Source organism: Aulostomus chinensis, chromosome 7 (assembly GCF_037954235.1).
Source record: "Aulostomus chinensis isolate RoL2024-O1b breed Wild chromosome 7, RoL_Achi_v1.0, whole genome shotgun sequence".
NCBI classification, from domain to species: Eukaryota; Metazoa; Chordata; class Actinopteri; order Syngnathiformes; family Aulostomidae; genus Aulostomus; species Aulostomus chinensis.
The window spans coordinates 23,027,507-23,041,896 of NC_141326.1; the positions used below are offsets into that span (position 1 = coordinate 23,027,507).

At 43.3% G+C, this 14,390-nt stretch overlaps 1 protein-coding gene across 1 annotated transcript; it reads right to left on the reverse strand.

The window, feature by feature from the left end:
* Nucleotides 1–1,390: 1,390 nt before the first annotated feature.
* Nucleotides 1,391–13,810, reverse strand: dhtkd1 (dehydrogenase E1 and transketolase domain containing 1). Its single transcript, XM_086209378.1, has 17 exons — nt 13,548–13,810; nt 13,050–13,202; nt 11,805–12,016; nt 11,546–11,740; nt 10,647–10,916; nt 9,603–9,774; nt 8,945–9,143; nt 8,480–8,792; nt 8,314–8,398; nt 8,095–8,234; nt 7,863–8,013; nt 7,667–7,773; nt 5,707–5,871; nt 5,533–5,615; nt 5,240–5,406; nt 2,415–2,500; nt 1,391–2,326 (listed from the first exon to the last, which is right to left on the reverse strand). Exons 1-17 carry the CDS (start codon nt 13,717–13,719, stop codon nt 2,225–2,227), a joined length of 2,772 nt encoding a protein of 923 aa, XP_086065504.1. The 5' UTR covers nt 13,720–13,810; the 3' UTR covers nt 1,391–2,224.
* Between the last annotated feature and the right edge of the window lie 580 nt (nt 13,811–14,390).

Genomic DNA, 14,390 nt, shown 5'->3' on the forward strand with positions numbered 1-14,390 from the left:
CTGCCAACAAATTAGCCACAAGCTAAATTCAGTTAAAATGTTCAGGATCATATGAATATGTACAACCTGATGTAGAGAATTAAAATTCTACCCAAACTGATCAACAACACTGTGACATCACTTAGTTTCCAAGTGAAGAACTGGGGTTATGTTGCTCAGTTAAGGTGAATTCCTATTTTGTTATACCGCCTTTAGTTATTGCAATTGTGGTTTCTAGGAAATGTTATTTGAGCAGCCAACAAACAACTGCTGCTAACAAAAACTCACCTAAGAGTCTGGGTGTCATTTTAGATCATGGCAATAAATAAATAAATAAATAAATAAAATTGATAAACATGTTAGACATTTCAACTGCCAAAAGTCAAGTTTCATCAGCTGGCGTCGGTAAGACTACTGCAGTCCTCTAAACTCCCTCATAGGTCAAGACTGCGCAAGTCAAAACTCTGCAGCGGAATTATTCACCGAGACCTCATACCACCCGAGTCCTGATGCCATCACTCTGGCTTCCCATCAAATCAGAGATTCCACTCAAGATCCTCCTCGTCTCCAAGGCCTTGAATAATCTCAGTCCAGAATACATGGGTGAACTGTTAATAACAGCGATGGACGTCAGAACTTCTTCTCTGTGTTTTTGTGCCATATAAACTATTTGCAGCAGAGATGCTGCAGCAGAGAGGAGCTTAACTTAATTTAAACCAATTAAGACTTGGCTGGTGAGGTCCATTAAGACACAGGATTGCTTCAGTGGTCTAGCTGTCGTTAGTATCCCACCATGTGGTTGCCGGGCAGATCTCCAGTGATGAGGTCATTAATGAATTCGCATCGAGGAAGAGGAGGAGGGTCAGGGTTTAGACTAGCTGATGGGGTGAAAAGAGTGTTCAGTTTATTATTTTTATTTCTATTTTTGCATTTGTTTGTGCAATTTTAAAATACCAGTGTGTGATATTTTCTCACTGTTGCAGTTCTTGGATTATAATTTTGCCGAGCGGACACTTTGTACCTCCCCAGAGGATGCATGTTTTTGGTTTTGTTAGTTTACCCATCAGCAGGATTACACAAAAAATTGGGTCAATTATCCCCAAACTTGGTGGAGGGGTGTAGAATGGGCCCAGAAAGAGTAATTAAATTTTGGGGATGATTAGTCACTGCGCCACCTGGTGGGAACAGGAAATGACATTATTTTACGCACTGTGACTACTCCTCCCAGTGGGTCAACCAGAACCATCTCAGATGCAGAGTTTTAACAATGACAGATTCTTACTACAACCTCTATTCAATTTTATGATTTAAATTTAAAATGTACACTTTCTGCTGCATTTTGTGTATAAAAAGGTGCAAGATAATTAAAGTATATCCTTAAAAAGTACAAATGTATCAGCCTAACACAATGCACGAAGTGAAAATAGATTTATTTGAAAATATTTCCTGATTTGGTTTATTTACATCAGCCCTTTGATAGCACTGCTCTGAACTCCGGTCTTTACGTCACTGTAAAACATACCATTTAGAACAAATCAGTACCACGAAATGGCCAAATATATTTTCCATAACTTAATACTAAATATATAATTGTCTCCATGGTAACAATTCTCTTTTAAAAGATCAGAAACAGTTTCATTTCCTTCTAAAATCAAGTCGATGACCGTTAATGTCCTCTGAACTACTCCGTCTTTTACGGCAAAGACGGCAGCCGTCTAACAAATTACACCGATGGTTTGAATCCCTCAGACAGGCTACGTGTGTGAGATTAGGACATTCCTGACGCACAGAAACGGTTGTGGCTCAGCACCTGCTTGAATCGTCCCTCGTAGATATACAATGGCTGGCTTCAAGTGCTGAATCAATGTGTAAACATGCTCTCTAAGGCCTCGATTGAGTTCATCGATTGAGACAATTAGCAGACGTCCTTCTTTCTTACCACAGTGCTTTGTTACTAAACAACTACATCAAACAGGAGGGTCAAATTAGTGACAATATCACATTCAGGGCTTCACACCAATTACAATTAAAACTAGGATACAAAAAAATTACCATCAGTGTTCTCTTTAACGGGTCCTTTCTCCATGTCTATGCAATATTGGCCAATTCATTTCAAAACCACTTATTCATATTGTAAAGAAGGTCCCGCGTATCTGCAGCATCGATGGTGGGAGGACCACGGCAGATACAGAGTGTTGTGTGGTCCTGATGTAGTCTTTGCTCTGGCTCAGAGTCTTTCTGGGTCTCAGGAGAAAGTAGCCTTGAGGATGGCTTCTTGCTGCTGGTTATGGAGGGTTCCAATACCCACAGCCGGAGCAGGCAGAGCAGGTCGGCTGACTAACCGGAGCTGAGAGGGACCGCAAACACAGCAACATTAGCAATTCATGTCCCAACAGTGATGCTCCACCATCCATCTCCTGTTAGTTGAAGCTCACCCTGCAGGCCAGCTGCTTCTCAAACCTGGGCGCCACGAAAGACCAGGGACCCATGTTCTGAGGCTCCTCCTGACTCCAAACAAACTCTGTGGGTGAATGTTTTTAAGAAAGTCAGGGTGAATTCACACAAACATGTTCGCTGATGATGGGGGCGGCATGGCTCGGCGCTAGAGTGGCCGTCTAGCGACCAAAGGGTTGCTGTTCTATCCTCACTTCCTCCAGTGACCATGAAGTCTCCTTGAGGCCCCAACTCCTCCTGATGGCCCTGCAACAGACTGGCAACCCATCCAGGGTGAACCCCCCCCCCCCCCGGTTGTACACTGATGTTCAGGTGAAAAGTACCACAGAGCTGAAGTGAAACTAGAACTGGGAAACTTTGGAGAGTTTTTTTTAGGTCACAAAATCGACCCACTGGGCAATCCTGACTAGTTGTCAAGACACAATTTAAAATATTTCAAAACTGATGGAATTTGTCAACTTTTGTTCTCACCGACCTTTAAAGAAAAGAAACAAAAGAACAGCTGAAGAGAGATACGAGACTGGACGTGAGGGAGAGAATGAAGTTCTCAGAAGATGAGAGAGTTGGTGGCTATCACAGATAAGCAGAAGCCATTTCCTGTAATGAGTGCGCTCTCACACTCCAGCGCTAGTTTCTTGAATCTCTTACTAATGAACTGTTGTTCCATTGAAGCCCCGGAGGCTCATTGGAGAACATTCCACATCACTGTTAAAGTCGAGTTCCGGCAGCAGGGTCTTTGTTGCGTGTCGATCTCCACCTCCCCCCCTCTCGTTTCAAATCGCTATGATGACATGTAAAAAATTCCCTAAGATTTTTTTTTTAATCTTGAATCCCTAAGCCTTCAAAAAAAAAAAAAAAGTGCTGTGATACTCTAGATTTTCATCTAAACCAAAGGAACGCTTTTTGCTTTTTCAGAAGAGGAAAATCTAGTTGAGAGCTTTAATTCCTTTCCAAAACTTTGAAAGTGATGTGAGCTGAGAGGTGACATCAGGACTTCGGCTCGCTCTCGTAGACAACTTGAGAAGCACGGGTGGCTCCAGTTCTGAAAATGGCACGCTGCCGTTTAGGCTGTTTGTTCCATTCTTACCCAGTTGAAAGGTTTTCTTCCCCCTCGCTCTTATTGAGGGTCTAAGAACAGAGAGGTGTCATGCATTATACAGAGTATAAAGCTCTCCGAAGCCAAGGGATTTTTCATTTTTGAACTCGACTGACTTCAGCTTTAAACAGACACAGATACACTCCTGGCAGTGAATCATAATCTTGTGAAGCTCATAATTTAGATTTAACTGTCTGATGCACTCATGCATCTGTTTTCTTTATACATTTCCTTACATGAACTTTAAAAAGGTATAATATGAAACATTCCTGCAAGAAAAGGTCTAAATCATCCAGAACAAGGATATATATATATATATATATATATATATATATATATGCATGCACACCTACATTATTCCAAGTGTTTCTAATGATTTCAAACAGTCAGACATCTGCGGTGTTATTCAAGACCGCGGGAGCCAGCGGATGAGAAAGATAACACCATTAAGTCACACCCTCACTGTCCTATAGAAATCAAACCACTGATTTTTTTTTAAATAAGTGATTCTTTTTAATCATCTGAGTGTGAAAAGGCAACTGAGGCCAACGATAAAAGCTCCAGTCACTCTTGTCATTTCTGCTCTCCCAGAATTTGCATGCTGCTAAAAATCAGGCGATGGCATATCTGCAGATCAACTCCAGACAATGGATTTATATCGACCGAGTCCTTCTAACGGAGATTAAAGCACCTGCATTTATGCCTATAATTATCTATACTGATGGAGAAAGTTCTTGTAGTGTGGGTGGTGTCTTACCATGATTGAATGCTTAAAAATGACCCAGTCTGTACTTGTATTTGTGGCTATTTCAAAAAGACAAAGATTAAAATATAACATGGAGAATTATCTATCCGTGTATCTGCTTCACATTACCAGCTGGAACAATCTTCCAGAATATAACTATGGCGATTGTCTGTTAGTCCTGATTTTCGATTACAGTTGTGGGAACAGCAACAGCTTCTACATTTTGTTCTCTTTTCTTTCTGTAATTATTTCATTCAAGTTGCCAAAATTGTACCTGCTGCTGCAGAAATTAGTTTTTGTGACATTTCTCGTTCTTTTAGGTGATCGTGAGAATGTCTCTCACCATCGGAGCACAACTACGTGATGAGGAGTTGGACAATGCTTTGAACAATTGTGACGACACCTGTAAAACATTAGGAAACAGTTTCAGCAGCGAGGCACTGTAGTGAAAGTAGACTTACAAGGGTTACAAACTACGACCTGAGAGATGAGGTGAATCAACATCTGATGGTTAAAATGACTAATTTTACATATTACCTTGAATTTTACTTTGAATGCAACATCTGCTTGTCACCCCGTAGGAGAACTATAAATAGAATATTTTGGATTTCTTTGGACAAAATAATTTTGAAAACACAAACCTGGAAATTCACATGGACAAGCATAGATTCCCTACTTTTCATGATCAAATCAACTGGCACATTTTTAGTGGGTCACTCCTGGGGTTTGTTGATGTGGTCAGGAACACATTGAGTCCTAAAGCTACGTGCTCTCATCAAGACAAATTACATTCATGATGTGTCAAAGTTCATTTGTGTGTTAAATAGCTATGTCTGTTTTGTTTGTTTTTTTAAATGCACGCGTAAGCGTTGACATGACAACCCAGATGAAGTCATCAAGCCTGCTAGGAGAGAAGCTGCAGCTCTAAGAGTCAGACAGCAGAGGTCAGTGCAGAGTCTCTCTACCTTTGGCATTGGGGTATTTTCTGAGCTCCAGCTGCAGAGCCTCCAGAGGGAACGGACACAGCTCCTCCACTCGGACCAACGCCGTGTCCTGCTTGGCTGCTGCGGAGTCTCTCTCTTTCAGCAAGGCATAGTAGTGTTTCCCTGAGCACAGCACCACCTTCTGGACACTGCATGGAACAACAAAACAGTTTTATGAGACTCTTGCCTTTCATTTTCTCCAACTGTTATATGTACATTAAAATAGAAAATCAGACCTTTTTCCAACTATAGTGATAATGTTGAGCTGTTCCTACCTCTCTCCTGAGACTGAAGTGTCACCCAGTACTGGTCTAAAGGATGTTCCTGGTGCCATGTCAGCCAGACTGGACGCAGCGCCCTGCAGGAAAAAGAACAGCACACATTCCTCAACCACTTAAACAGAAACATAAATAAAAAGTGGATTTTCATCCAACCATTACAGGACTCACAGAGAAACGAAGTAGAGTCTTGGGTCCAACCACTATGAGAGGTTTACGGAAGTTGCGGATCATCTGTCGCCTCAGCAGGTGGAAGTACTGAGCGGAGGTGGTAGGGTTGACCACAGCCATGTTCACGTTGTCGCTGTCCACACCCTCCTCTTTACTGTCACACATCTGACAGACGGGAGGAGTGACAAATCATTTGCAACTTGGCTAGATTTGGAAACGGCAACTTTGCCTGAGCACTAGTTTTGTGGGGTTTTTTTGTTTGTTTGTTTGTTTTTTTAAGCACAGGTTGTTTGGAGGTTCTGGTTATCCAGCAGAAACAAGCTGAGCTGTGAAAGTCTGACATCGTCCTTCCAAACACAGGTGAACCAGACCAACAAACTAGATCCACATGCTAGTGATTAAACACATGAAACACAGTGTCCTCCCTCAGTAAAGAAGGGATATCACACCTGGATATCATTTCTTACCCAACGACTGGCCCTCGACTACCACTACAACTACGTACTGATAACAGAATTTCACAAAGCCCTCAAGTCTTGTTTTCCTTCTTCTAAATGTAATATTTTTCTATCTTTGCATGATGATAGATCACTTCTGGTGCTGCCGTAAGCATGCTGCACTGGTAGAACTCTATCAGAAGGGGCATGACTATCACTGCACACACAAATGCATTTAAAAAAAATAATAAAAAAAAGAAGGTTGTGCCTCAATACCCGGGACCTGAGTCCAAATTTCATACCACTAAGATGAAAATGTGAAATGGTACAATAAAGACCCCTGAATCCCTTGAATACCAACCCTTTATACTATATAATGCCCAATATTTACATTATTTAAGTGTTTCAATTCCCCTTGTAATATGTTGACACTTAGAGATTTTATTTACATATGCGTGTGTGTAAATTTATACATGTGTTCATAAATTTAGATAGATAGATGTGTATATCCCCTCACAGCAGAAAGGAACACGTCCTGTTCTGTCTGAAGTGCACACTAATTTCCACCAATGCACATTTTATAGATGTTAAAGTAACTGTTTTGCGACACACCTATCAGAGATGATGCAAAACGACGATGATGCATGAGTGTCTGCTCGCCATTACTCATTAAAACGCTGATTGTTTACAATGGAGCAAGTGACTGAATGAATAAGAGGCAATCTAAATCTGATGTCTTTTGTCTGTTGAGTGCTGGAGGCCAATTAAGACACATTATCTCTTTTCTCTGGATTAGATATTGATTATGTGTGTTACTGCTGTACTCTCGTTCTCCCCGAAGAGGCAAAGTTCTTACTAGTCTGACATCATTGAATTAGGGCTCTTAAATGTCCAACTGTTCTGTCATAAACGTTATGTAGACTTTTTGACAGTCACAGAAGGCAGGCGCACTTCTGCTCATTTTTTTTTTAGCATCGATAAACAAAAAATCTAAAATTAAACCTAAAAATATCAAATAATCTACCTCTTTAGGAGAAATATATGGATCTCTCCCAGGGTAATAAACACTTATTTTTTAAGATGATGATGGCGGCAGTGGAGAACGCTGTTTGATTAGTTGGTCCATCACCTCCCATTGGTGCTCAACTGCTGACTGACGTCTCCATCACTCTGACACGGACAGCTAGTGCCTCATCTTACACTTTCCAAAATGCACAATCCGTGTGTGTGTGTGCAGCAGATCTGATTACCAGGAAAAACAGTACCAATTGCTGGGTTTCTGACTGTATTTAGTCACACGGACTGTCGCCAATGCCCCATCACATGTTTAACTATTCACAATGGATGTGGGTGTGTAATCATGTTTTTCCTTTTGTCACTTGCCTCATGACTGTGAGCTGACAAGTGCCAAACCATCACCTGGCTGACGTAAAACATTAAACTACCGTTAAACTTCAAAAGTGGTTTTGGTTTATCATTAAGCAACACAGGACGATCATGCAGGATTTTACTGTCCGGCCAACCTGGAGGAAACGTTCCATACGGCAAGAAGAGTGTTCAGGTCCTGCTCCATCGTAGCCGTGAGGCAGCAGGATCACCATCCCACACTGTAGCAGCCATTTGGCCTCACCTGGAAACACAGATCCCAGATTATATTGGATTATGTTAGCGACCCTCTTGGTAGTAAAAGTATGAGCAGGTATGTGGAGAGGACTTTACCTCCAGAGAGGAAAGTGTCAAATATAATCTGAGCGCCGTTGAAGAAATCTCCAAACTGAGCCTCCCAGATGGGCAAGAGCTTGGGCTGAGCGATGCTCATACCATACTCAAAACCGAGCACCGCCTCTTCAGACAGTGGGCTGTTACACACCTAAACACAAGCAAAGGCACACAACGTGAGCAGTATAAAAATGTAAGTTATGCTATTAGTGATGGTGTGATCTGGTGGTACCTCAAGGAGACCCGTTTGCTGAGGGCTGATGTGGTTTAAAGGAATGTACATGTCGTTGGTGTCCTGACACACCACCATGACGTGCCGCTGACTGAATGTGCCTCTGCCCACATCCTGCCCACTGATACGAATATCAAAACCTGCAACAATAATCTTAATTTTTATTTTTATTTTTTGGCACAAACACAGAATGTTCTGGTGCAGTTCTGACACACTGACCTTGACACAGTAGGGAACCGAACGCCAAGGCCTCTGCTGTGGACCAGTCCAGTTTGGTCCCCTCCTCCAGCTTGTTCAGCCGAGCCTGAGGAGGAACAAAGCATCATCTAGATGTTTCCTCATGAGTCACCCAACAAAGATCACACGACAGACGCCAGGGTCTAACCTGTACGTGGGTCTTCCCCAGGTGACTGTGCAGTATGATGTGGTCAGGGATGTCCACAGACTTAGCTCCGACATACTGCAGGAGGGGGATGGGAACACCCGTGTCCCATGTGGTGACTCTGGCTTGCGGCTCCACCAGATCCCCCCAGCGGCCCTGCAGGTTCATGGGTGGGGGGCTGTAGAGGGTCATGTTCGCTAGCTTGTCGTTGAGCATTGCGTAGTGTTTGGACTTAATCTCGTCGCGCTCAGCTTCTGTCATAAAACCCTCGGAGATCAGCTGGTCTGCATAGAAGTCAGGGACACTCTTACGGGAGCTGCAAGGAAGCAACAAGGAAGTAAAAAGACAGAGAAAGGGTTTATTGGCAGGAATACTTTTAGATTGAGAGCAACACAGGCAGATCTGTGCAGTCACACAATTCATGACTAATAAAAACCAGCCAATACTTTTACTGCACATCGAACTGACCGGATGATCTTGTACATGGCCGGGTTGGTGAAGAAAGGCTCGTCCAGTTCATTGTGGCCCCACTGACGGTAGCAGATCAAGTCCAGGATGACGTCTTTCCTGAAAAGCCGCTGGTACTCAACAGCCAGCCGACTGGCCCGCAGCACATCCTCGGCATCGTCGCCATTTACATGGATCACCGCGCAGTTCACCATCTTTCCTTTGATAGGGAGGACTGAGAATTAATGTCTTATTGCTTCTTATTGCTACAAAGCAACATTGTGCAGTATTTTTAACATTCCAATAGTATAAGGAGTTGCAAAGACGGAGAATGGAGCTGGTGTCATTCCTCCCTCCAGCTCAGTGCGTCTGCTTACTGAATGCAAGGGAGTTTGTGAGAGCTCCTTTCATGTACTAGGAGCTAGCATAGAATTCTCAGGAGCGGACAAGAAGAGAAACACAAGACACTCAGCTACTGCTGGCTACTTAGCCGTTAGCAACTTAATTCTGACACATACGGAACTTCTACAAGTCCACATCGACAGTCACAGTAACAACGAATCATACAGATTTTCATGAACCAGGATTCCATATCTAACAGCATATCAGCAGACAACAAACTACACAATGCTGCTTTAAAAGCTGTAATATAATGTAAAATGTTACATGTTTCACCTACCGACATCACTACAGTACAGAGATGACCTCCCTCTCTCCGACGGGGTAGTATAGCCAACTTGATTGTTCACAATGAGGTGGATGCTCCCACCGACTCGGTAGTGAGGGAGGTTTGAGAGGGTCAGCGTTTCAGGAACAATCCCTTGACCCGTGAAAGAGCCGTCACCGTGGACCTGTGGAGAAGAGAACAGGGTTAACAAAGCAAGGAGATGGTTTAAAACAGATGCGTCAGACCCTCGGGTGCCCATGGAGAGGGCAACATTTTTATCTCTGGTTGCAGGTTTTATGACTCAAGCATCTGATGATTAAAAATAGACATTCTCATGTCCGCATATTGAATGAACAGAAATCTATGTCAAAATTTATCCATCCATCCATTTTCTTCCGCTTATCCTTTTAAGGGTCATGGGGGGCTGGAGCCTATCCCAGCAGCCTTTGGACATGAGGTGGGGTTCACCCTGGACAGGTCACCAGTCCATCTGGGGCCAACACATAGAGACAGACAACCATTCACACTCACAGTCACACCTACGGTCAGTTTAGAGTATCAATCAGCCTCGTCCTCTCTTGATGTCTTTGGACTGTGGGAGGAAGCTGGAGTACCAGAGAGAACCCACACAGAAACAGGGAGAACATGGAGACTCACATAGAAAGATCCCGTGCTGGAGCCGGGGCTCGAACCCAGAACCTACATGCTGTGAGGCAACAGTGCTGACCACTGCACCACCGTGCTGCCCCTGTCAACATTTATCAGTTGAATTAACAATACGGATAGCTAATCAATAGTGTGCATCAGTAGCATTAGCAGTTAGCAAGCATACTTCTACTATGACTACTCAGGCTCAAAATATGTATGTAATTTGCATTTTTTTCATTCATGTAGGTGTGCTGGCTCATGAGAAACTTCTATTATAACAACATGTTCATATAAATACAGGGGGCAATTAAATGTAATAAAAAGAAGGGGGTCCTATATTTCCAGTCGAGGAGTAAAAACTAGACCTGACATGGAAGCAACTGAAAAAAAGTGTGTGTGAATCACCACCTGCAGACAGACGACTTGGTCTCCCGGGTGGGTGTTCTCATCAGCTGAGTAGTCGCCTTCCTTCCTGAGCTGCTGTCTGGCTCGAGCTTTTCCCTGTGCAACAGGATTGATGGCCTCCAGGTGAGACGGGTTGGGCAGCATGGTGACATGAAGAGGGTGTTTAGCTCCGAAATCCAGCTCCACCGAGGAGGTGAGGTGGGAGAGGACGTCGCCGGTGGCAGGTGAGGTGTCGGGGAACTCACTGAGGCCGCGCATCTTACGGAACATCAGCTAGAGAAAGACAGATTGTGGAGGAGGGGACGGAGGTTCATTTGGAGCATTGCTTCTCTATTTTACTACTCTGTATTTTCTGTACATTCCCACTAGGGGGCTCTGTTAACATTTTCTGTTCCCCCCCCCCAACATGCAAACGTGTCAGGGCTCGGTCCAAATCATTTGGCTTAAATAGAATGATTCTCAGTAACTTCTCGAGCAACTGTTGTTCTCTCAGTGAATATTTCTCAGGACTTCCCTCTTTTGTGGTTGTACATTTCAAACCCGTAACACATTAAAAGGCTGGGTTCTCTTCTCAGCCAGAGATCTTTGCTTATTAAAATCATTTGTCAAGTATTTGATAAGTGCTGTTTGAGTCTTGAGCAGCAGTAGTATGATTGTGCAATCACTTCCTCATCAACATAATTTGTTGATTTAGCGATTTGTTCTTTCCAGTTTGCCTCAGATTAGAAAACCCTGACTCTGATTTTTTATTTATATTGTGATTTATTTCACGTTCAGCAGCTGGCCTCGACATCCTGATGGGCTGTTGACTTCACTTGTACGGAATAAACAATCGGAACAAACAAAAAGCATAAGCAGGAGGAGACATCTTCCCATGAATGTGGCGTTGGTGGCTGTCTAACCTCTGGTGGGAACTTGAGCAGGCCTGTCAGCAGGTTGAGGCGGCCTCTGTGAGGCATGCCGATGACAATGTCGGTGACTCCGTTGTGGGCTGAATGGTGAAAAAGCTCATAGAAAAAACCCATCATGCTCTCTGCTCCTTCCCCTCCGTAACGTTTCACAGTAGAAAATTTGGTGGCCAAGAAGTGGTCGAATTCCTGAAGATAAAGAAATAGAGAGATGAGATGAGGTTTCTGAACAAGAGGATGTGCATTCACCCACCTGGGACTCCAGCATGATCTTAGACAGCAGCCTCTTCTCCTCAGGGGAGAAACGCTCCTTCTTGAGCTCCTCAAAGCGGTCAGCGAACCACTCCCTCTCCACCAGGCTGCTCAGCTGGCTGGTCTCCACTGACAGGTGGCCACAGTAGGCTTCCTCCAAGTAGGCCTGAACCTCCTCCACTGAAGCCACCGCCTTGCCAAAATGCCATAGTCCTGCACGATCACATGCAATGACCCATGGTAACGCACATCTGTTGAATTAACTTCCAAAAAAAACAGTTTTAGGGTCATTTTCCAAATTTTGGAAGGTGAGTTTCAATCCTGCTGGTCAGAGCCCAGAACAAACCTATCTGGGTTTACCTGATCCATCCATCCATTTTCTACCGCTTATCCTGTTAAGAGTCACGGCGGGGGGCTGGAGCCTGAACAGGTCGCCAGCCCATCAAAGGGTCAACACATACATTGTGACAAACATTGTCCAAGTAGATTTCAGGGGGAAATTTCTTCTCAAGAACGGTCAGAGAATTAGGTTTCCATCTTTCATTTATAAAATTGTTCAACGAAAAACAAAAACAACGAAAGAACAAAAACAACAAATTGAAGTACCCCCTTTGCAGCAATTTTCAGCAGCACATATTTCTGCATTAATAAAAAAAATACATTTAAAAAGAAAAGGTTATTGAATAAACTGTATTTCAAAGCACTAAGTGAGAGTCAAATCTATGACGCACAGAAAGCTTTTCTGGAAAAAAAAAAGACCGATGAAGAATAAACTCTTTATCTGTGAACTTCTTTTATAAGTGAACATTCCACTCAGTACCAAATCTTTTCTGAATCAGGATTGCAATTAAATTACACGTCACATTAGAGTGGTTGTATAATGACCGCAGAGGGGAAACTTCCCCTCCATTCTGGACTGGCAGGTATTTACCGGTTACTTATAACAAGCTTCTTTTGCAAATAAAACTCATTACGTATTGCTTTGAATTAAACTGAACAGTCTATTTATTCCACCGCTACGTAGATCAGCTATGACAAATGAACTTTATAGAACTACAATCGAATGCATGAGAGCTTTTCTGCATAAAAAGTGCTTATAATTTGGATTTGCGAAGCTTTTGTTTTGTTTTGTTACATTGTTCTTTTACTGAGAAAGAGATATTTCATTCATTCCTTTCATTGCATGTGGTGGAGTGATGCAGTGATGCAGTGATGCTGGGCGAGCTCCCGCCCTCACCCTACTCACCCGATGTGTTGAGTTGCCCTCTGATGCTACCAGTTAGCATGCTAATCTCCGGGATGGTGTCAGCAACAGGCTTGTCGGGGAGTAAAGGGTTAATTTTAGCAGCCTTGTGTCCATGTGCTCTATATGCCTCCACCAGACGAGCCAGACCGTGATCTGAGCACAAACCAAAACAACCGAGACTTATCAGGACGAGCTGCCACGAAAACACACCGTGTATGTGTGTGTGTGTGTGTGTGTGTGTGTGTGTGTGTGTGCTGCAGCAACTTTAACCTAAAACTACAGCGAGCCTCGAGCTAGCTGACAAATAAGTTCACTTAACATGGGATCGCTCCTTCAACTCAATAAACAGTAATTACAGTGGAATTAAACGTTGTTTTTTGTTGTTGTTGTTTTTTGCTCGCTGCAGTGATCATTTACGCTGATGTAACATTTTGCATATTCTAATTTCATATCAGGTGACGTGGAGTAGTTGATGACCAGAACTGGTCCCGTACTGACCTTGATTCAGAGCAGCGAAGCGCTCACTCTGCAACTTCTGGTCCTGGTCGGTTTGTTTGGGCTGGTAGCCATAAACGCCTCTCTGGGTGTGATAACAGCGGCCGAACAACCGCCGAGAGACACCGAGCGGGAGTCTGCTTACCGACGTTTTAAAAAAAAACATTGCCGACATATTTTAATTGTAAGAAACTAGAGTTTGACATGGGATAGTGGCACTCAGCCTACACCATGGCAGCCATACTGCTGGGAAAGGACGGGGGGGAGGCTGGGGGAGGGGACGCCGCTCCGGAGGCGATTGGCTGACGACAGCTCCTTCATCGTCACCATTATGTGGAAGTTCCTCCCTTATTTCGTTCACAATTAAAAAACAACAACATTGCAACAAAGTAATAAATACATGTTCTTCTTTCTGTGTTTAATCAAGTTGAAAGCTATGGTTTTTTTTAAATCCTAGTCACCCCATGACGTAGTGGAGCAACAGGTGCCACGAGAGGACGTGCGTGATGCATTCCGGTGCTACCAGTAAATTCCACAACTCCTAGTCTCAAACAGAAATATAATGTTAAGGTTAAAATATTTTTTGGTAAGAAATTGTAATCAGGCCCTCTCTTTTTTTTTTATTCAAGTATTAATTTTCTGTTTTGACCTTCAAATTTAAAATTAAAAGATGAAACAGTAGCTGAGCATTCACAGTGAGGTGTGGTTGTTCGGGTATGGCTAAAATTAAGGTTTCATCTTGTACATGAGGGAGGTCAATCAAGGTGAATCTAGAGCTGCACAGCCACTAGGAGGCCCTGAGCCCTGGTTCACATTCATTATGTTGAATAGAGACGTTTCAAACAT

Coding starts and splice junctions, on each gene's coding strand:
- dhtkd1 (XM_086209378.1), bottom strand. CDS start 13,719: ATGTCGGCAATGTTTTTTTTTAAAACGTCGGTAAGCAGACTCCCGCTC. Junction 9,144..9,602: donor TCTGTACTGTAGTGATGTCG/GTAGGTGAAACA, acceptor TCCCTATCAAAG/GAAAGATGGTGAACTGCGCG. Junction 7,774..7,862: donor TGACACTTTCCTCTCTGGAG/GTAAAGTCCTCT, acceptor CTGTGTTTCCAG/GTGAGGCCAAATGGCTGCTA.